The sequence below is a fragment of the Colius striatus genome, chromosome 19 (assembly GCF_028858725.1).
Source record: "Colius striatus isolate bColStr4 chromosome 19, bColStr4.1.hap1, whole genome shotgun sequence".
NCBI lineage: Eukaryota > Metazoa > Chordata > Aves > Coliiformes > Coliidae > Colius > Colius striatus.
Window position 1 is genome coordinate 3,147,102 of NC_084777.1, and position 21,272 is coordinate 3,168,373.

Sequence of the window (21,272 nt, forward strand, 5' to 3'; positions counted from 1 at the left end):
CTAATTGGCTGGTGCTAATGAGGAGCTCTAAAGGCTCCTCCACCCCTCTGCTCAATTCACGCCTGACAGGCCCTGAATGAGCTGGGGCAGGATGGTGGAGGTGGCTGCAAAGCCTTTGCAAAAGCACTTGTCCTGGCTTGGGGCTGCCTGCCCATCTGTGTGCTGTGCTTTGGGTGGCTCCCACTGCCACTTGCCACCGCGGGTTACTGAAAAGGTCACCTTGGCGTGGGCTGGGGAGGCTGCCCGGAGCCTGTGCCTCGGACTGTGCCAGAACGGATGCCAGCCGGAGGTTTAGGGCCGATGGGGAGGTGCAGGGCTGTGGGCATGGCCACACTGTGTGTGCAGCTCCAACACCCTCTGGCTCCCTCCCTCTCACACGCTGTAGCTGAGTCCTGGCTGACACCCAGCTTTTCCCCAACACTGACTTCCACTGGCGGGTAGCGGCAGCTCTGTGAGGTGAGGCGTCATGGCCCCTGCTGCCTGCTTCCAACTCCAGCACCTACTACTAAAGATACTAAAGACTGAGTAAACAGGAAACGTTTTCTACACATCCCATTTCACTCCTGTGGCTCCACTGCCGAGGCCAGAGCAGTCCCAGGCCGCGCTTGGCTCCGTGTGTGTGGAGGTGTGGGTGGCCATGTCCCAGCCATGCACCCTGACCTGTGTCCATCCTGGGGCAGAGGACATGGGAGAGGTGGCACAGGGCCACAGTTGCTGCAACGAGTAGCATTTGAGTCTAGGGTTTTTGTGACACTTCACAGGCTTCACTTTTGGAGGAGGTTGTTAAGAGCCTTTGTGAAGACAGCCTGTGTATCTGCTGGTGGGGGAGAAAGCTCCCAGCTCTAGCCCTGAGTTTCCAGTGTTCGACCTCTCTGATCTGAAAGGAGCATCCAGTGGTGCCTCTTCTCACTGGCCATCCGTGCCAGCCCTGTAACTTCCCATAGGGCTACAAAGATGATCAAGGGGTTGGAGCTTCTTTCTTATGAGGAAAGGCTGCAAGAGCTGGGGCTGTTCAGCTTGGAGAAGAGAAGGCTGAGGGACCTTATCAATACTTCTAAAGTACCTAAAGGGTGGGTGTCAGGAGGACGAGGCAACACATTTTCCTGTGGTGTCCAGTGACAAGACAAGGGGTAAGTCACCTATTGCTGGAGGGAATGATGTGAGGCAGAAAACAGCCTTTAAGAACACATCTGCCAAGGAAAACAAGTGGGGTCTTTCTTTAGACATGCATTTAAATAAATAAACACAGGAATATTTTGCAACTCCCACGGGGCTTGCCCAGAGGAATATTTTGCTGAATAATGGTAGGAGTAATCCTCTGCTCACTGTAATCCCCTGCTAGCTGTAAGCCTCTGCGCACTGTAAGCCTGTGCAGGAGCTCTTGGTGCTGCCCAGAGCGGGAGGACCTAGGTGTGTGTGGCACAAGCCAGGCATGTGGCTCTGCTCCAGATGAGCCTCAGTTGACACAAAGCCCCAGACCCTGCTCTGCCATGACAGGAGGAAAGCATACAGGCTGCTGTGGGGGTCTGGCAGCCATGGGGCTGCTCACTTGGTGGTTTCTACATCCTCTGAGAGAATGAAGAGATTAATGAACCCCTTCAGAGCCCCCGAGTTCCCAAATGCCTCCTTTGCTGGCATAAAGTCTGGATCAAAGTTTGGAATTCAAATTCAAGAGTGTTCTATTCCTCCTTTGGCTCCCCAGAACCAAGATCACACACAGACATATGTTACATTTGAAATCACAATCAGCTTTACACAAGAACAGCCTTGAAAATTACAGAGCCAGGACAATCGTTTCCACACCTGCTGCCCGGCTCTGACGCCATTTTTGCTGGGTGACATCCTGCAGGTTTAGTGGCCCAAACTGCATGTACCTCGCTCTTTCCTAACACAGGGACAGTGTGACGGGGGTGACAAGCAACCTAGCAAACTGATAAACCCCTGTATTGCAACCCAAACTTCAGGGGGTCGCAAATCCCCCAGAACGTGCTCCACTGGCGCCTCACATCAACACGGCCTCCTCTTCAGAAGATGGCTTCCAGCCCCGCCATGCTTGGCACGGGCTGTGAGGGAGACCCTAGTGCTATGTGGGTCCCCACCAGCCCCACATCCGCCCCCTCTGAGGGGGAATGAGAGGTGGCTGTGGTGGGGACTGCCAAAACGTGCCCCATGCCAGTGAGGTGGGAGTGCAGGGGGGCAGCCGCCATCTTAGGCCCAGTGCGAGGTGCCAGCGGGGAGCTGAGGCGGGCAGCCCTCTCCTTCCCCGTGTCCCCAGGGACACCTGGCCGCCTCCTCTCCGTTTTGGCACCCAGGGCTGTTCCTGGTGGGCACGGTATGGGGGGTGCCGCCCCACAGCCCCTCTCCCCCTCCACGCGCGGGGCGGCCGTGTTTGTTCTCCTCACGGCGGCCGTTATCAGTGCACAACACACACAGGAAGTCCTGTCTGGGATTGTCCATCCCCGGCCTGATTTATACAGGAAGAAAAGCATAAAAAGCCGCCCTTCCACCTCAGCAGCCACCTCCTGCCAGCGCAGGGCCAGCGGGCAGCCATGCCGAGGGCGCGAGGCGGCTGCCCGGGCCCAGCACACCGCGGGGATGGCGGCCGGGAGCCATGGCGGAGCGCGGCGCCGGGGCTGCCCCCGGCACGGTGAGGCACGGCGGGGAGCCGCAGGTACCGTCACCGCAGCGGGGATGGGGCGGGAGGGACGGGACGGGGACGTGGGCTGGGGGCAGCGGGGCTGTGCGTCCTCGCCAGGCTCCGGCTGGGTTTTTGGCCCTGCTCGGGCAGTGATGGTTAAGCACACGGCACTGGCAACGGGCTGCTGGAGCAGACGGGTGTTTAAAGCATCCTTGGGCTGCTGGCAGTGAGGCTGGCTCTGCTGTCAGCCGTGCATGTGCTGTGATGAGGAGCATCTCCAGCACTGCTTCGCTCAGAGCACAGCCCAACCTGCAGCGCTGGGATTCTTAATTCACCCCACTGCCACTCAAGTTGTTTTCCAGGAGAGTCAATTCTACCTCCTGTGCATGCAGAAACACACAAATACCTGTCAGGTGGCGGGAATTTTTAGCAAATCTCTTTTCTTCCCATAACTCAGCCACTTTTTTTTCCCAACTGCCTGCTTTCTGAACACCTCTGATACACCAACTTGTTCATCCCCTGTGGGTAGGATGCGGGGCTGAGGCAGGGACGGTCCCTGCTCTCACAGACCAGCCTGGAGTGTTTCAGTGTGTGCATGCCAGGAGCTCAGCACAGCCTCTTCAATGTGTAATTTGGATGCTGTTCTCAGCTACCTGCAAACCTCCCACTGTTGTAACCTGTGGCATTAAACAGCACGGACAGGAGGCTTTCAGTGTGGCACAGGGGGTATTTTGGGATAAAAGGCTGCCTGTGGGTAGAAGCTGCTGGGCTACCCAGGCACTGGCTGGCAGTGTGGGAATACTGAGCAGAACCAGGTCAGCCAAGGGCTCTGGGGTAGGAATAACCTGGCATACTTTTTTCCCAGGGTCTAACAGAATCACACCACTAGGTGTGAGAATCAAGTATTAGGAGAAACTACCAGGCTTTGTGAGTGATAGAATTGATTTAAAAGCAGATTGGGAAGCTCTATCACTGCTTGGGTCTCCTCAAAAATCCATCTCTCCTCTGGGCAGCAGCAACAAACACCAAGTCTGCCCTGGCAGGTTTGGAATGTTCTTCCCTGTGATCCAGCATTCATTCTGCTGATTGAGTTAGTTTCCTTCTATGCTGTTAAACTACTAGCTCTGCATCAGTTTCCCTAGAGGTAAGGAAGAGAAATTGAATCTGGGCTGAAGGCTCATTTGAGCCATTTCCCAGACTCTGCTGCTGCAGATGGGGCTGGCTCTGGGGAAACAGATTTACAAACTGCAACAAATTAGACTAAAGGAACCCGACTCAATCACACCAGCAGCAGAAGGGCATGGGGAAACGTGAGGGAAGACTTAAGAGGTTTCAGACCAGACAGAGGCAGAAAAAGGTCTCTGCAAACAGAAGAGGGTGACCAGAAATGTTGTTTCACTCTCTGTCCTCTCTCTCAAAGTGAATACTTGGATTCCTACCCTGCCCATAGCCTGGGAGGTGACTGCAGAGAGGAGCTCTGCTTACTGTGGGTTTCTCCAGCTTAAGACTTTCTCTTGGTAGAGAAAGATAATCAGAGCAAGAACCAATCTGGTGCAAAGTGCTCTGTCCTGAGCTGCTCACTGGGATGGCCGTGAGGAAGGGACTTAGCCCTGCACACAACTCACAGCTATTCCCACCACCCTTCCCATGTGTCCTCGGGGAGTGATTCCCTGGGAAAACACAGCAGGGACCAGCAGGGTGGGGAGACCATTCCCTGCTGACTAATGCCACTTTTTGCCAGGGAAATGTCACAGAAAGCTGCGAAATTCAGTTTATTCCTGGGTGAGATGAATCATTTCCCCCAGCTTTTTACACAGCAGCCATCACTGCCTCCCCTGAACGTAAATAAGAACTCATCTGTGTGCATATAAGAGAAAATAAACCTGACTGCAGGATGTTGAGCAGTTCACTCACTTGTTTTTGCACAGCTGCAGTTGGCTGCCCTGTGTCTCAATGGTCGCCTTAAGTTACAACAGACCCGTCCTGAGACACTCAGTCCTTGCAAAGTCCTCAAAGAGAGAAAAAAACCCCACTTTGTGGGAATCAGATCTTGGTCATAACATGCACAGCACTGGGCAACTGGTGAGGACAGACCCAGAGCTATGGGCCAAGGGCTTTTGTCGGTTTGACCTGCTTTGATCCCCCTGACATCAATGGGCTCCTCTAGATTTCCACTGAGATAACTGCTCTGCAGCTGACGCAACACAGAACAATATGGGACAGAAGAGAATAGTGGGAGGTCATTTTCCTTACAGAGCTCTGCAGAACAGGGGCTGCTCCAAAGCCTGAAGTGTAAAGTTTACCAAACAGCCTTATGAAAGCCTGAGCTGAGGAGTTTGTCCTAAAGCAGAAAAGCCATTCCCCCCTCTTTTTTGTTTGCAGAAGCACCGACAATTGCTGGTGCTTTAGCAAGTGCTTCCCGTTGTGTGCAAATCCAGCCAGAGCCCATTGTACAGGGCAGGTTTGGGGTCAGCCATGGCTTGTGGCAGCTGAAAGGTTTTGCATCTGTATGTGTGTCACTCTCCTGTCTGGCTCCCCATTCGTCCATCCCCATCTGCCACTGCAGCACCTCCAGCTCTGGTTTGGGGCAGCACTCCTGTGCTTGGGCATGTGATGGGCTTTAAGCTCTCCCCTCTTAAAGGAGGCTTTTGAGAGACTTTAGTGATGACTTCCCATTAATTCTCCTCTGTCAATCATCCCTTTTTCACACCTACAGAGAAAGAGCAAAGTTGAGCCCTCCCCAGCCCAGCCCCAGCCCCTCTCCCACCCTCCCAGCTCACCTTCACATGGGAGCAGCTGGCAGCTCAGCCCACATCTCCAGCCCTCCATCCACCATGGATGCTCTCAGGGTGATGGCAGATCTGGTGCCTCTACCCAGCTGGGTGAAAAAAATCATCAAATCAGTTTGCTTGGAAAAGACCTTTGAGATCATCAAGGGCAACCACCACATCTCACCTTTGCAGCCAGCCTGGCGCTCGGCTTGAGACCTGCTCAGGGCCAGTGCTCAGCCTCACAGCTCACACTGGTGGTCAAATCTGTGGGAGACAAGGAGATTTGACATTGTTAAATCGAAGAGGGAGGCTGAGCAGGAACATTTCTTTCTTGGCCCAGACACAAGTATTAATATTAGATGCCGTGGGAGTACATTTCTAGTGTGCAAGGGAGAAAGCTTTGGAGGAAACATGTAAAACACCAGCCCAGGAAGGACTTAATTCAGACAGGCTTGCAGTCAGGGGCCAAAAATCTTGTACTGCCTTGTCAGAAGCTCATCACACCAATATTAACAGAGCCAACAGATCTGATCTTCCATCACTCTGCACTGGCAGAACTCCTCTGCTTTCAAGGGAACTTTGCCAGGCTGTGTCCTGGGGGATTTCCTCCCAGCATAATGAATATTAACATATAAACCACTGAACCTTGCTTAGGAGCAGAAGATTAAATGCTCTTTTAATGGGCTATATGCAGTTCTTAAGCAGCTGCCGTGGGCACTCGCTTGAGCAAAGATTTGACCCAGTAAATGGAACTGAAAACCCAACAGTTTGCAATTAAAATCCTTGCAGAATTTGCTGCAGGGCACTTGGGGCAGAACTGTCTGATGGCTGAGAAGGCTCTGAGGGAGACCCTGCCAGTGCAGCATGCAAGGAGATGAAAGATAGGGGTCTTTGGCCTTAAATGAGTGTGTACACGTACTGAGGATGGTTAAAATACAGGGCTGGGGTACAGCAGATGTGATCCCATCTTGGATACACCCAGGAGCATGTCAGCAGGAATGGGACACCTTGTTCTCTTGGGTTCTTGGGAAATCCAGGCACTGGGGAGCTGCTGGAGGGGGCAGGTCGGTGTTAGCTGGAACCTTGCTCATATCCCTGTCTGCTCAGCCCCCAAGGGTGCAAAGGCAGCTCACACTGCAGGCTGGTGAGAGTGAGGGGAGGATCAGGACCCAGAGGATGCTCCTACAGCCCCCACTTGTGCAGCCTGCCCAGCACAGCAGGGCAGGGCTGGCCCTCCCCTGCCCTACCACGGTGTCTGTGCCTCACCAGCGAGCCCTTGCGGTGTGAGCTCAGTGCCAAGGCCAGGCACAGGTACTCTGTGGCCACAACCCTTTCATCCTCCACCCTATTTTTGGGACCTTTGGGAGAGTGCAGGGAACCCCACACCAGGTTACTGACCTCTGCCTGTCTGCCATGGGGAGTGTAACAGCAGCTTTTTCTGTTCTGACAGTAAGAAATCAAGATGCTCTTCAAGGAAAGGATCCCTGCCTGGGACAGATGATGGAGCACCACAGATAAGGTGAGTGTCCTGGCTGCAGAGTGAGGTCCTGGGCTTTCAATATGGTCACATGGAGAAGCTTTCTGCTGGCTTCCAAATACATTTTGTAATTATTAGGCAAGTTGAGTATCAGGCTCTGTCCATCTACCCCATACACCAGCAAAAAACCAACCACACTGTCTGCAGAATAAGCCAATTACTGTCCCTGCAAGGCTCTGGGGAAAAGTTGCCCGTGCTTTGTGCTTATGAGATTAAGTGAGCTGAAATCATTCCCCAGAGGCAGGCAGGATCCACACAGAGCGAGCAAACCTGTTGGTGCTGTGTGAGACACTGCCTAAGGTGGAGCTGTGCTTCCACCAGCCTTTCCCTCGCTGCTGGGAGGGATCCATCCTCCCTGGCAGTGGAGCTCCATCCTCCCCAGCATGTCCCAGAGCTGATTCCTCTCTGCTCCATTCCCTTCCCCAGGGAGGATCCCACCAAAGCTCCTTTTACACGGGTTCACCCGAGAGCCCAACGCCAGCACATCCAGCACCCATCACCTTCCCGGGCGGGTGCAGCACGGCCTGAGACAGCTCCAGTTCAACCACCATAGCCACGAGGAACTCCAGGGGCTGGGCCAGTGATCTCAGGTGCTCTTTTGGAGCCGTTCTTGTATAAGTGGTAAATACTTCCTTCCAATGCCTGCACGCTTTCAAAAGCGTTGCAAAACTTTAACGGGAACACGTTCCCAGGGGGCTGTATCCTGCCGTTCGCGGCCACATCAGACCCCTGCAATCTCTCAGGCTGGTTCTGTGCTCGGACAGGCGCTTCAGTCATTTGGAAAACAATAAGCCTCTGTGCTCTAATTTGCCAGAGAAAGACGTAGGCAAAACAAGTGGCAGCTCGGCACAAAGCGAACTGCCGGGTTTGCGCTGGCTTTGGGTGTCTCCCCGGGTCCATTCGCACCCTGCCGTGCAGCGAGGAGCGTCCGAGGGATCCTTTAAGCATCCCTTCGGGCTGGCGGAACAACCTTCCTGCCCTGGCAGCAGCCCACCGCCTGCTTCTGGCACACTTTGGCGCTGGAATGAGCTCGGGGGGATTAAAGGGGCGCAGCGGGAGGCTCCGCACCAGGTGGTGCCCGGTGTCTAACCTGGGGATGGCGATGTCTCTTGTTCCGTGGCCTCTTGGGGAGCGTGGGACTAGCTGCGCTGTTTCTTAGCCAAGGGGAATAAAATTGCCGTGGCCACTGCACGGGTGATGGATCACGTCACCTGGGACTCTGGACACTCCGCGGCGAGGGGTAGCGACCTTCTCTGAGGGTCCTGCCCCGTCCCTGCATGTCCCCCCCAGCACCAGGCTTCTCCGGGGGTCCTGCCCTGTCCCTGCATGTCCATCCCCAGCACCAGGCTTCTCTGGGGGTCCTGCCCCGTCCCTGCATGTCCCCCCCAGCACCAGGCTTCTCCGGGGGTCCTGCCCTGTCCCTGCATGTCCATCCCCAGCACCAGGCTTCTCCGGGGGTCCTGCCCCGTCCCTGCACGTCCCCCGGGGAGCCGGGGCGCGGGGGCAGGTGGCGGGGGCCGGCGGGGCGGGGGCAGGCGGAGGCTCCCCGGGCCCCGGCGCTTCCCCCCCGCCCTCCCCGGCCGTGAGGCTCCGCTTTCCTCCCCGCCGGGAGCTCATTGGGCCGAGGCGAAGGGACCGGCCCGGGCCGGGGGAAGGAATCGCGCGGGGGTCCGCGGCGGCTCCGGCGGCGGCGGGTGAGTCCCGGGGCTCGGCGCGCCCGGGGGGAGCCGCGTCCTGCGGCGGGGAGGGACGGGGGGAGCGGGGAGGGACGGAGCGCTCCGCCGAGCGGGACTCGCTGCCGCAGCGGGGGCGGCCGGGGGGTGGCCCGGGGGCGGCTGTGGCCGGGCCGGCGAGCAGGGCAATCCCTGCCCCGGGGGTGCAGCGGCCGGCGGAGCGGGGCTCGGCCTGCTGCGGGTCAGGGGAGCATCCCCGCGCCCGGTACCCGCGTCCCTGCGCCCGGTACCCGCAGCTCTGCTCCCCGCAGCCCGCTCCGCCGTGCCCGCATCCCCGCGCCCCGCTCCATCGCGCCCGCAGCCCTGCAAAGGGGGAAATATATCTCCCTGAAAGCGCAGCCCCTCTCCGGGAGGTTCTGAGGGCACAGACCAGGTCGAGCGCAGTTAGGAGAGCAGTTTCACCTGCAGAACCAGGCTGGGCTGTTTGACAAGGCACAGCTGGAGCGTTCCCGGGAGGGTAAAGGCATCCTCCTGGATCCTCTGGCACCGCTTTGCAGACAGCACCCGATTCCCTGCTGCCATCAGCTGGGATTTTCGCATTGGTTTCACGGGCAGGGGTGGATAAAGCACTGCTCACTCTCAACGGGGATGTTCCCGTTGGTTGCTGCAGGGGGTTAGGCAAGAGAGTGACAGGAACGCTTCTGGCTGTGGGGACACGGACCCCCCCATGACTCCCAGGAGCACATGGCCAACGGGGGTGACCTCGCTGCTCCCTCAAACAGCAGAAGCTCAGTTGCACCCATTTCCCTCACCAGCCCGTGGGGCTTCACTTTTTCATTTGAGAGACTAAAAAGACAGGCAAATCCCTCCGTTTGTTTTTCTGAAGCCCAAACAGATTTCCCTTAAGTTCTGTACTCTCAGAGAGTATCAGGATGGGGAGTGGCAACAGGCTGGAGGACCCTCAGCATCTCCAGAGAGGCTGATTTAATGAACTCATAAAGAAAAAGACAAGTAGAGACTGTCATATTTTCCACTTTTGAAACTTTCTCTGGTATGAAGCAACCATAATTTCCTGACCCAGAGGGATGTTCTGGCCACTGGAGATAGGGCAATGCTGCGAAATAAAATGAGCAGACCATTTATATTTGAGGCTTGTGCCCTGCATTTCTTGCCTTCCCCCCAGGGAAAGCTCCCCTAGCAGCCACGGGAAGCCTGTGGGAGGATGGAGATGGTTGGCAGAGTTTGACTGAGAGGCTTGTGGAGCAGCACTGCTGGCCTGGGGCTCTGGGGCTGGAAGGGAAGCACGTGTCCTGGTGCAGCCCTAGGAATAGCTGTGGGGCTGAGAGGTTGAGAGACAGTTTGTCTCTGTGCTCTGCTGTCCAGGGGCACTGGGGACAAAGAAGCTTTCCTTACTCTTTATTTTAAACTTCCCTACAAGTCAGCCCAGCTTTGATCTCCTGATGGGGGGAAATACCATATATTAGTCACCAGAGGAGCAGGGAGGACTCAAATCCTCCTTGCATCCTCCAGGCTGGTCAGGAGGTTAAATGGGCACCTGTGTGGCAACAGCTTGTACCACCATAGGAGTGAGATGGGCACATCCTTATCCCTCAGGGTCCTGGAGCCAGACCCTCAGCTCTGCAGAACCAACCAGTGAGGTCCTGGTTGTGTGTCAGCAAGGCAGTTGATTTGCTACGGGATGAAACCTCCCGTTGCTGAGCTGGGCAGAGCCAAGTGCTCATGGGCAGCACCGAGTCCCTGCCTGGGTGAGCACTGGCACTGCCTGAAACATCCCCAGGACATTTGCTATTGAGGGGCAGGATGGCACCAGGCAGGTTTCTCTCCCAGTCCTGGTCTGCATCTCTCTGTGCCTCAGTTTCTCCACCTGCACAAAGGATGACACTGAGCGCCACAGAGAAGGGCTCTGAGACCTGCAGGGTCTACACATTTGAGGTGGTTTTTCCCAGCAGAGGCAGGAATTGTCCTAAAGGGAGTTGGGGCTCAAACCACAACCCCACATCACCTGGGTGTTTTAGCAAGTTCATTTGCAGCTCACCATCTTTGCTGTTTCAGAAGGATGCTTCCTTCTGTGTTGCCTCCCCTTAGAGCCACTCTTTTCCTCAGGGTTTAATCAGAAAGACCGATTCTTTCTTTAACTGGCACGTTTAAGGTGTTTCTCCAGTTCTCCATCCTTTAACTGCTGCCATCCAGAGGCCAGCTCTTCTGTTTGAAGTAGATATTGTATAAATTAGACACTGTTGTTGACCTTCTTCAGCCTTCTTCCATATTTGTCCTCTGTGAGAAAATCAAAGTCTCTTTATTTGTGCCTTGGTTAGTGCTGACTCTGCAGACAGTACATATGGCCCTTACAGCACTTTACTGTGGCAAAGAACTTGTGTTTCAAAGAGCAGATGATCAGATTTTGGTGTGTTACGTGGTGAGAAAATGCAGCTTCACAATGCTGTGTGGATTAAGAAATTACAGGCAGTTGTTTTGTCCTCACTGCCTGGAACTGGCAGCGTATTTCATGACACAGGCCCCTTCCCTGACACTCCACAAGCCCCTAGTGCCATCTCCTGCCAGGCATCCCCTGGGCTAAATCAGGAATGGGGCAAAGTGGGTTTGTGCCTGGGGGAAGGGGTTCCTGGGAACAGCATGGGAATGGCTGTGTCCCTGCTTCCCCTCTGCCTTGGCACAGCAAGTGTCCTCCTGCCCTGGCCCCGTGGGCTGCCCTTGGAGGGTCTGTGCACGCCCAGCACCATCCCTCTGACCCTGGGATGGTAGAATCCCAGCATGGTGGGGGTTGGAAGGGCCCTGCAGAGCTCCTCCAGCCCCAGCCCCTGCTAAAGCAGGTTCCCCTGGCTCAGGGGGCACAGGAACGTGTCCAGGGGGGTTTGGAAACCTCCTGAGAAGGAGCCTCCACACCCTCTCTGGGCAGCCTGGGCCAGGGCTCCCTCACCTCAGCACCAAAGGAGCTTCTCCTTGTGTTTCAGTGGAACTGTTTGTGTTCCAGCTTGTGTCATCACCCCTTGTGCTGTCACTGGGCATCACAGTACACTTTGGGTACTGATAAGTGTTGATGAGGTCCCTCCTCAACCTTCTCCAGGCTGAACAGCCCCAGGTCTCAGCCTTTCCTCCTCACTTAGATATTCCAGTTCTCTCAGCATCTTGGTAGCCCTGTGCTGGACTCTGTGCAGCAGTTCCCTGTGAGGGAACTGCCTGGCCCCATCCCCACAGCTCCATCAGATGCCCTGGGCAGAGCCCGTGTGCTCACCCCGCTGTGCTCTGCTTGCAGCGCTCCCTGCTGAGGGCTGAGATGTGGTAGGAGCCGGAACAGCAAAACCTGGTCGTGCCACACAGCCTGGGGACAGGGACAGGACATGCACTGCACCGGCTGCCTCCTCCTGGGACTCCTCCTCCTCCTGCTCAGCGTGACCAGCACAGGCAGCTTTCCCCGGGCAGGGTAAGGCTGCTTTTTGTGTGCATCTCTCAGGTGAGCCCATCTGCATGTCACAGCAAGGTGGATCCTGCCTGGGTGAGGAGAGCCCAGCCTGCACCTGGGCTGCTGAGGAGCTGGGACAAGGCTCAGCAGCCCCTTCACTGGTGTTTGTTTTTTCACTGAAGCGAATAAACCTCTCAGAGAGAAACACCCTGATTCCATTTAGCTCCATGCAGGGGCACAAAGACACTCTGGGCTTTTTGTCTGGCAGAGTCATGAGCTAACCAGGCCCTGAGCTGTTCATGGGTTAATTATTGTCTCTTTGAATTGTGCTTTTGCACAAAATTAGGGGCACAAGCTTGCTGTCACAGCGAGCAAGGCTGGAGAACAAGCTGTCAGAGGAGGATGCCCTGGTGGGGTGTTGCCTGGGATGCTGCAGGCCAGGGCTCCTCATGCCCAGGAGTGGCAGCTCCAGCAGTTCCCCTTCCCTTCCTGGGAATGAGGCCAGATCCAGTGCCCTGGATGCCAGCACTGACTGGGCAGGCACAGCTCAGCTCCCACTGGGCTCAGAGGAAGCCCAGACCTCAGTGTCCCAGGATCTTCCCCAGCCCAAGGAGCTCGAGCTCACCCCCCCCCCCCCCCCCCCAGCTCACACTTTCTCCAAGGTTTATTTTCCCATTGAAACACTCTCCCCAGTGTTAAACCTTTTGCATTCTTCTTGTAACACAACCCAGGGGCTGGATTCCTCACCCCCAGGCTGCAGCCCCAGCTTTATTCTCAGTTTTGCCAGGCAAACTGTTGCCATTTCAAATGTGCATCTTCTAGAGCGTTCATCAGTGAGGCTGAGGGGAGTTTGCTGGGGTTAATGGAAGCCATCTGATGGCCATACTAATTCCCAGGCTTTTGATTCTAGTTTCTAATTGGGCTGGGAGCCTGAGACAAGCAGATGGGTTCCTCAGTGGGACTGACCTGCTTGGGCTGGAAAATGTTGGGAAAGAAAAGAGTTTTTAACCCAGACCCCTTTGGCTGTTAACCTTGGGAAAGTTTTTGACTGGATCACAGTTGTCTTTGGGAGGCTGGAGAGCAACTTTCATCTGGCCTCTACTTGTGCTGAGCCTGACCCTTCCTGTGAAAGCATTAGTTTCTCAGTGGCCACAGGGGCATCTGCTTCAGCAATGTGAGAGCCTCAGGAAGGAAAACTCTGCTCAGAAAGTGAGTGATTTTCAGGGGATGGGGAGTGATGAGTGGAAGGAGAACTGCTTTGGGTAAATCCCCCCTTAAATCTGGGCCCCAAGTGCTGTCTGGGACAGAGGGACTGTGGCAGGGTGAGTGTATGAGGAGGTGTCAGTGCCCTCACACAGAGGCTGGGCAGCAAGAGCCCGAGCTCAAGCTTTGTGTCGCTGCCCTGAAACAGCCTGGAGTAGCCTCCTGGGTCACTGGGGCAATTAAGCACTGCCATTTAACTAGCCCTCTGTGCAGAGGGAGTGTGAGGCCAGGTCTCAGGCTGGTGTAAGGCAGGGGTGGGTGGTTTCTGGCTGGTGCTGACCCATTCCTCTCCCCGCAGCCGCAGGGTCTGTGCCGTGGCACCGCAGGGTCGGGCAGCCACCTACAGCGAGTCCCACGTGCAGCCCATCTACCAGCCCTACCTCACCACCTGCCCTGGCCCCCGCCTCTGCAGCACCTACAGGTGAGAGCTGCTGCCTGCACCGGGGCCTGGGCACCCAGGGGGACCCAGCCCAGCCAGGCAGCTCCCCACAAAGGCCTGCCTCCATCCGTGGGGAAGGGGCGGGAGGGCTGAGCCATTGGCATGGGGATGGGATGGGATGGGATGGGATGGGATGGGATGGGATGGGATGGGATGGGGGGCTCAGGGCAGAGGTTCAGGCCCTCAGCTCAGCCCTATCCTTGCATTGCAGGACCATCTACAGAATTGCCTACAGGCAGGTGCAGAGGCAGCTGCCCCAGCCCCTGGGCTCGTGCTGTCCTGGCTGGAGCAGAGCTAACAGCCACACGCTCGGCTGCAACAGAGGTAAGAGGCTGCTGTGCCAGCCTGTGCTCAGCCCTTCCCTCAGACCCCACGGCCCAGGGAGCTCAGGTCCCTGGATGAGGCCCTGGCAGCCAGCTCGCTCCTTGCCCAGCACTCTGCCTGGCAGGAGGATGCTCCCTGGAGGAAAGCATTTCCATGTTCAGCTTCACAACCAAATGTGGTTCAATTTCTGATTAATTCCCAGCCTTTCTCTGCTGCCTTGCAGGGCTTTTTGTTCCTTTGGGATTGCTGATTAACTTTACAGTGAACAGAGGATAAATGAAAGGAGTCCTTTCCAACAAATCAGCCCTAATGGAAGGGAAATGCTTTCAGGAGCCAATCATGATGTACAGCCCAAAACAAATGCAAAATGCCTCAGCAGCTAGTCTGGGCCCTGATGAGCTGGGAGAGCAGCTCCAGGGGCTTCTGCCACCCACTGGCCCTCCTCTCACCTGGCTGCAGCCACCCCCCAGCTTCTTACCAGGCTGCAAACCCCAAGTCCTGTTCATCCCACCCAACCTGTGCCCATCAGGTCAGCTCAACCCCGCTGCTGGGGCAGAGCATCCTGGCCTGGGCTGGTGCTGGCTGTGTTTTGGGGGGTGTATGTGTGTGTACTCACATCCTCGCTGGCAGGGGAGGGATCTGGTGCCCCCAGAGCCGTGCTGTGACGTTGTGCTGGTGTTTGGTCCCACAGCTGTGTGCTGGGAGCCGTGTCAGAACGGAGGGAGCTGCACCTTCCCCGACCGATGCGCCTGCCCGCCCGGCTGGGCAGGGACAGCCTGCCAGACAGGTACTGCTGCTCTGGGGGGCTCTGGAGGTCCTCTGCATACAGACAGACCCTTCAGGGGGGAACAGGGACCAGCACTGGGGCTCCTCACAAGCCCTGGCACACACCTGGTGCTACTCAGATCAGAACCAGTGGGTCATCCCCCAGCGCACACACACACACACTCACCCACGTGTGTTGCTTCAGGGTGGTGATGCCTGATGGGCTGGCCAGGAAAGGATGGGCAGCTCGGCTCCCAGGGGAGCTCTGACCTTCCTCTGGCTGCCTCAGTGCTCCCAGCTCTCTCACAGAGCCCTGGCCTCCATGTTTTCTCTCTGCTGCAGCTCTGTGCTGGGTCAGTGGCTGTACTCTGCAAATGCTTTCTGCAGGGCAGCCCATACACTTGTGGGGTCAGCCCGAGATTGTGTATTTGTAGTGACCCCTCTCCCAGGCTTTATAAACTCTCCCTGTAAACTAAAACACCCATTTACTGCAGAGACTAAACCAAAACTATCTGGGGGTGGAGGGAAGCCTTTCAATCTCCAGGCAATCAGCTCCTCTCCAGCAGGAGAGCAGCCTGATGCTCCTCACCAGATGAGGAGATGAGGCAGCGTGGTGCACACTGTGCCAACCCTGGCTTTGTGCCCGCTGTGAGACAGAGGAGGAGCGTGTGGCATTGCCCTGGGCCGGGCCAAGCACAGCCCTGACAGCTCCAGCCCCAGCACAGAGGGGAGGAAGGATGTTCCCACTGCCTAAAACAGATTCTGCCGGGCGTGGGAAGCGGTTCAGCTCATTTTGCTTTGTGGGAACAGCTTTAATAACTCCCCCGTGTGAGAAGAGGTTACTGGGGTTTGCACACACTGCAAAGGCCGAGAGCTCCTCACCACGGCTGCTTGGAACCAAAACCCTGGCCCTGAATCCAGGAGGAGAGCAGAGCCCAGCACTGCCTGCACCCCCCTGAGCACAGCCTGTGTTCCTGATGTCCTGGGGGGGAGCAGGCAGAGGGGAAGGGGCCACATCCCCCTGGAAGTTAGCCCAGGTTTACTGCAGCCCGGTGTAAGGGCTGGTCCCTAACCCTGCGCTCCCACCCTGCAGTGCTGAGGGCGCTCAGAGGTGTCCCATCACACCTCCAGCCCCTGGGGCTGAGCCTTCCCTGTGAGCTCAGCCCCCTGCCCTCACACAGCCCTCCCTGTGCTTTCAGACGTGGATGAGTGTGCCGGGCAGAGCCACGGCTGCACTCAGCTCTGCGCCAACACGGCCGGGAGCTACCGCTGCGCCTGCCGGGACGGCTTCAGCCTCGCTGCTGACCACAAGACCTGCCAGCCCCTGCTGCCAGCACCCCAGCCAGAAACCTCCAGCCAAGCAGGTAACACATTCCCCTGTTCCAGGGCAGCCCTGGCTGCTCAGGGCCTCTGAGGAAAGCCGGGATCACTCGGCATCGCGGGGTGGCTGGAGCGGGACTGGCAAGAGACAGGAGAAGGGACAAGAGCCAGAACCCCTCAGCTTCCTTCTCAGTGACCCAGGATGTCTCTGCCACCCCTGTGCACACATCTGCTCCATCTGCAGGGGTGGCTGAGCCTGGCTGTGCTGTGCAGGGGCTGGGACGTGGCTGCTCTCTCCATCACCATCGTCCTTCCCGCAGGGCAGCTCCGGAGCCGCGAGGAGCCGCTGGTGACAGCCCATTATTACTTTTGGTACGCGCTGTGACACTTCAAACTCGTACCGTGAGTAATAATGCGCTGGGGCCAGCCCAGGCAGCACGCAGGGGACGCCCAGGAGAGCAGGGCACGCTCCTCACGTGCCCCACCAGCCACCTGCCTTCACCCCCTGCCCAGGGCCCTCAGCAGGGACGAGCCTTTGTGCAGAGCCGGGTGGTAACTAACCTGACAAGACGGGCACGAAGGGCCAGGCTTCAGCAGACAACTCGTCCTTTGAACGTCACCCCACTGCCTCAAAACTTCCCCCCTCGGTTGCAGGTGCTCCAGCAGGATGTGTGTTAGCAGCAGTTCTAGATGCCAGAGCTTGCAGCAGGCGTTGGATCCCGCTGATGCTCTGGGGGCTCACTAAGAGGGGAGTGGAAAGCAGCAGACCTTGGCCTGAGCCCTGCAGCGATGGCTGTGCCCAGCACCTTCCACTTCACCTCAGGCAATGGGCTTTTGCTCACTGACCTCTTGGTGGCTTTTTCAGATCCTCCCAGTGAAATGAAGGAAGAAATGAAAGACTTGAAGAGCAGAGTGGAAGCGCTGGAGCAGGTGAGTGCTCAGCACACACCTCTGCCCTTCCCTGCACTGCCCTCTCAGCTGGAGGCTGTGCTCAGCCAGCTCTCACCCCAGGCTGTCTGCAGCCAGGGTTTCCCTCTGCCCCAGCTCTATTTTTACCACCATGCTGGCCTGGTGCCTCAGCCATCCCAGCTGTGCTCCTCGCTGCCAGCAGCACCCACGCAGCAGCTCCTCCAGCCCAGCAGCCCTTTGCATGCTACCAGAGCCCTGTGAGCTGGCTGCTGTGCCACCCCAGTGCTGGGTACCCTGGTAGCCAGCTGATCCTCCTGGCTTGAGGGGACACAAAAACACTCCCAGCTGCCTTTCTCCCTGCAGAAACTCCAGCTGGTGCTGGCACCCTTCCACAACCTCATGCCCTCGGCGCCAGAGGACGTGGGCACAGACCCCGTCAGCCGTCTGTCGCACTCCCTGCAGCAACTGGACAGAATCGAGTCCCTGAGCGAGCAGATCTCGTTCCTGGAGGAGCGCCTGGAGACCTGTAAGTGCCTGGAAAAAGCAAGGTTGAAGTCTTTCCCACCCCCACACTGGCCACAGTGAGCAGATGTGGGCCAGAGAGATCAGTAACACATAGGCCACAATTAATCTGTAACTCCCTCAAGCTCGGCAGCCTGTAATTAACAAATGACAAACACAAACAGCCCATTAGCTTCATTTCTAAGCTGCTTCTCTGCCTCTGCCATCTGACTGCCCTTGGAGCAGCCACAAATGGTTAAGATCAGCATGTGGAAGTGTGGCTGTGGGGTGGAAGCAGAGGAGCCCACCCTGAGCAGCGGGTCACAGCCTGCACCCACACTGGCTCCGTGTTCCCTTCCTGCACAGTTAGAACTTATTCCCCAGGAAAGAAGCCACAGCTCTCAGGAAATTAACAATCCAAAAAGCCAATCAGGGGAGTTTAGGGAGCATGCAGGACTTGGCAGATTTATGAGCCTGGGAAGTTTGAGGCATTCCTCTTTGAAGTGCACTGAGCACTCTTTTGCCAGGCACTGCCCCACAGTGTCCCAGGCAGGGAGCTCCTGAGGGCAAGGGCTGAAGGCCACGGGGGTCCTGCCATCCCCAGGCTGTGTGCACCCTCTGCAGCTTGCCTCAGGGCACAGCACAAACCACATCAAGGCTTTTCTTTTGCTAGGCAGCTCGTTTTCCCATTAAACAATTCCAGCCCAGCTCAGGAGCAGCCGGGTGCTCAGGGCAGAGGGGCTCAGGGGCTCGGGAAGAGTAAGGGGAAACTTTCAGGGCACATCCAGTCCCAGGTCAGTGCCTGCACTAATGGCTTGCATAGAAAAGACTTCAAAGAATTTGTTTGAAGACTAAGAAGCTCCAAATAGACACTTAAAACCACTTCTCAGAAGGGGGTAATCACCAGAAGCAGGGTGTTCCAGCAGACCTGTGCATGTTATTAGTGCCAGCACTGAGGAATGTGAGCAGTATCACAAGGTGACATGGATTTATTCCAAGGGATGACTCCAGAGTCCTGCAATTAACTTCTGCCAAGCCTGTTCCAGCATGCACAACTTGTTTTCTGTCCCTCTCATGGTCTTGGGAGTCCCTGGAGGACACAAGACTGTCCTTTCATCCTCCAGCAAAGAGGGGAGCTTGCAGGGCAGCCCACGGGGAGTGAAGGGCCAGCTACTTTCTGTGCCTCATCAAGCATTTCACAGCCCACTGCTAAGACACAATTGCACCCTCCAATTATCTGCCAAGTGGGGCTGATTTTAAGGACTAAAACCCATTTTCTCTTCTTTAAACCACCACTGAAGGCACAAGGTCAGAGCTCTTTAAGCCCAGAACCACTTAGCTCAGGACTGGCTGTCAGTGCTCAGCTGGGACAGGGTTGGGGGGCATCATGACCAGCTCCCAGCTGGCTGTGGCCATGCCTGTGGCCATCACCCACCAGCTGGGTGACTGGGGCCCTTGGTAACTAGCAGCACCTGCTTCTGGTGAGCATCACACAGAGCCTCCAGCTCAGCCTGTGGCCTTGAGCCTCTTTGCATGGGAATTCCCAGGCCTGGGTGGGGGCTGTGGCGTGTGGGGGAGGTGAGGGGGATGCTCCCAGATGTGGTGGGACAGAGCCAGCCTGGGGGTGGCTGCCAAAGGGAAAGCAGCACCCATCAGAGGCTGAGGTCTGCCTCATCCTTCTTGGGGAATGAGACAAACCAAACCCAGGCTAACAACGTGGCTGGGCTGTTACACCTTTTTTTCCCCTCCATCTGCCCAGGTTCCTGCAAGACTGAGCTCTAGCTGAGCACCTGAGCAAGCTGAGCACAGCCTCACCCTCCGGCCCCACGCTGGGGACAGAGCCACAGCACCTCCAGGCAGGGAGCAGGAGAAGGCTCCTTCCCCATCAGCATCTCCATCATCTTTCTCTTCTAACTCACTTTACCAAAGACCACATGGTTGCCTACAAACTGAACTCTGGGCCCTCAGCATCTCTGCTGGAGAGGCAGCAAATAAACACCTTCCCTGGTGCTGTCAGGGCCTGAGCTGGGCACAGGAAGGCATGTGGGGCTCAGCTCTGCTTTCACTTTGTGTTCCCCTGGGACACCACCTCCCTGGGGCTGTCCCCCACACCTCTGCCTGCTCCCACCCAGAGACAGGTTCCTTTTGCAGGGTGCCTCCTCCTTTCCCACACTTGCTGCTCCTGCTGGCCCTCCCCTGTGGCAGCCCTGGGCCCTGCAGAGCAGCAACAAGGACAAAGCTTCTCCCTAAGCCTGAAGGCACAGGCAGTGTTTTTACTTGCTTCCTCTTAAAACCATTCCCTGCAATGCTCTCCTTGTCAACCCAGAGCACACAGGGACAAACCTGTGCCCACAAGGAGGGAGGAACAGGCCTCTGCCCACCCAGGCAGCTGGCCCAGTGCTGTGTTTGCCCTGGCACAAGCCCCAGCCGTGGTGCTGTGGGCCCATGGCACACACAGCTGCTGCCAGCAGCCTTTGCTCCAGCCCAAGGGCAGCAGCAGACGTGGCTGACCTGGTACGAGGCTTTTCCTGTGTGCCCAGAGCTGCAGGAGCCCTGTGGGCAAGGGGGGGGCTGTCCTGAAATAAAGCCTCCTGCTGCCCACACCAAGCCTGGGGGTCGTTACTGGCTGGGAAGGTGCTTGGCCAGGGCCCTGCTACCACACAGGCAGCCCCTTCCTCTGCCCCAGTGAGTGGCTCTGCTGGCATCTCCTCATTGAGGCCAGGCTGGGGAGCAGAAGCACAAGCCCTTGTGCCAGGGGGGCACAGGGTGGGGGGAGGGAGGGGAAAAGGACCTTTTGGTCACCAAACCACAAACCTCCTCCCTGCAAGAGCTGCAGGGCCATCCCCTTCTCCCTCCCACAGCACCCCCTCAGCCCCCACACAAGACCAGCACTCTCCTTTAATTCAATAACCAAAGGTGTACTTAGTTGTTTCTTTTTTAAAGCACGTAACATTATTCCCAGCCCCCTCAGAAGTGAACAGCAGTCAAGAGCACACAGAGGCACTGCTCCCAGCAGTCCCTCTGAGGCCATGGTTGCCCCCCCAGGCCCCTCCCACGTTCCACCTCCCTGACAGCCCTTTACCTGCAGCCCTACAAAGTGCCGTTGCATTCCCCTCCTCCTCCCTGACCCAACCCACAGTGGGTCTGACCCCTGAGTCTGTACTTTAAGGCCCCTCTGTTAAAGCCCCTGTCCCCCAGCAGCCCCTGTGCTCCCTCCCCCTGCCTGGGCTCCACAGCCCCCCATGCCAGATGACCGTCATCTCAGCCGTGCAGAGCCAGGCTGGCTGCAGCAGCCTTGTGGTGGTTCCCCAGGTCACAGCAAGCACCTTATCTCCAGGTTACACAGCTGCACCACGAGAGGAGAGCTAAAACCTCCCCAGAGCTGTGTTAGAGGGGAAGGTCACCCCTGGAACCTGCCTCACTCTTCACCACCCAGCTCCCAGCCAGGGCTCCGCAGCTGCTGCCTGGCCAACAGCCCAGGGAAGGAGCCCCCGGGAGCGGCTGGGGACGGAGTTCCCTTCCCCAAGGGCAGAGCTGCGGCTCCTCCGTTGTTCCAGCAGCTCCTCCGGAGCCGCACACACGCGGGACAGGCACCATCTCTTGGCCAGTGCTGCCCATGACAAGTGACAAAACGAGCACGGCCGAGCCCTTCCCCCGGCAGCAGCTTCCCACCGCTCCCAGCAGCCCCTG

At 57.2% G+C, this 21,272-nt stretch overlaps 1 protein-coding gene across 2 annotated transcripts; it reads left to right on the top strand.

Annotated features, from left to right (window-relative positions):
• Window positions 1–2,512: 2,512 nt before the first annotated feature.
• EGFL7 (EGF like domain multiple 7) lies at window positions 2,513–20,183 on the top strand. 2 transcript variants are annotated; one of them, XM_062011592.1, is made up of 10 exons: window positions 2,513–2,671; window positions 6,860–6,928; window positions 11,915–12,082; window positions 13,623–13,745; window positions 13,975–14,087; window positions 14,779–14,874; window positions 16,052–16,216; window positions 17,038–17,102; window positions 17,445–17,607; window positions 19,342–20,183. In XM_062011592.1, the coding sequence occupies exons 3-10, from the start codon at window positions 12,000–12,002 to the stop codon at window positions 19,362–19,364; spliced, it is 831 nt and encodes a 276-aa protein (XP_061867576.1). In that variant the 5' UTR covers window positions 2,513–2,671; window positions 6,860–6,928; window positions 11,915–11,999; the 3' UTR covers window positions 19,365–20,183. The 2 variants fall into 2 exon arrangements, with proteins under 2 accessions (XP_061867576.1, XP_061867578.1); XM_062011594.1 differs by lacking the exon at window positions 13,623–13,745.
• The last annotated feature ends 1,089 nt before the right edge of the window (window positions 20,184–21,272 follow it).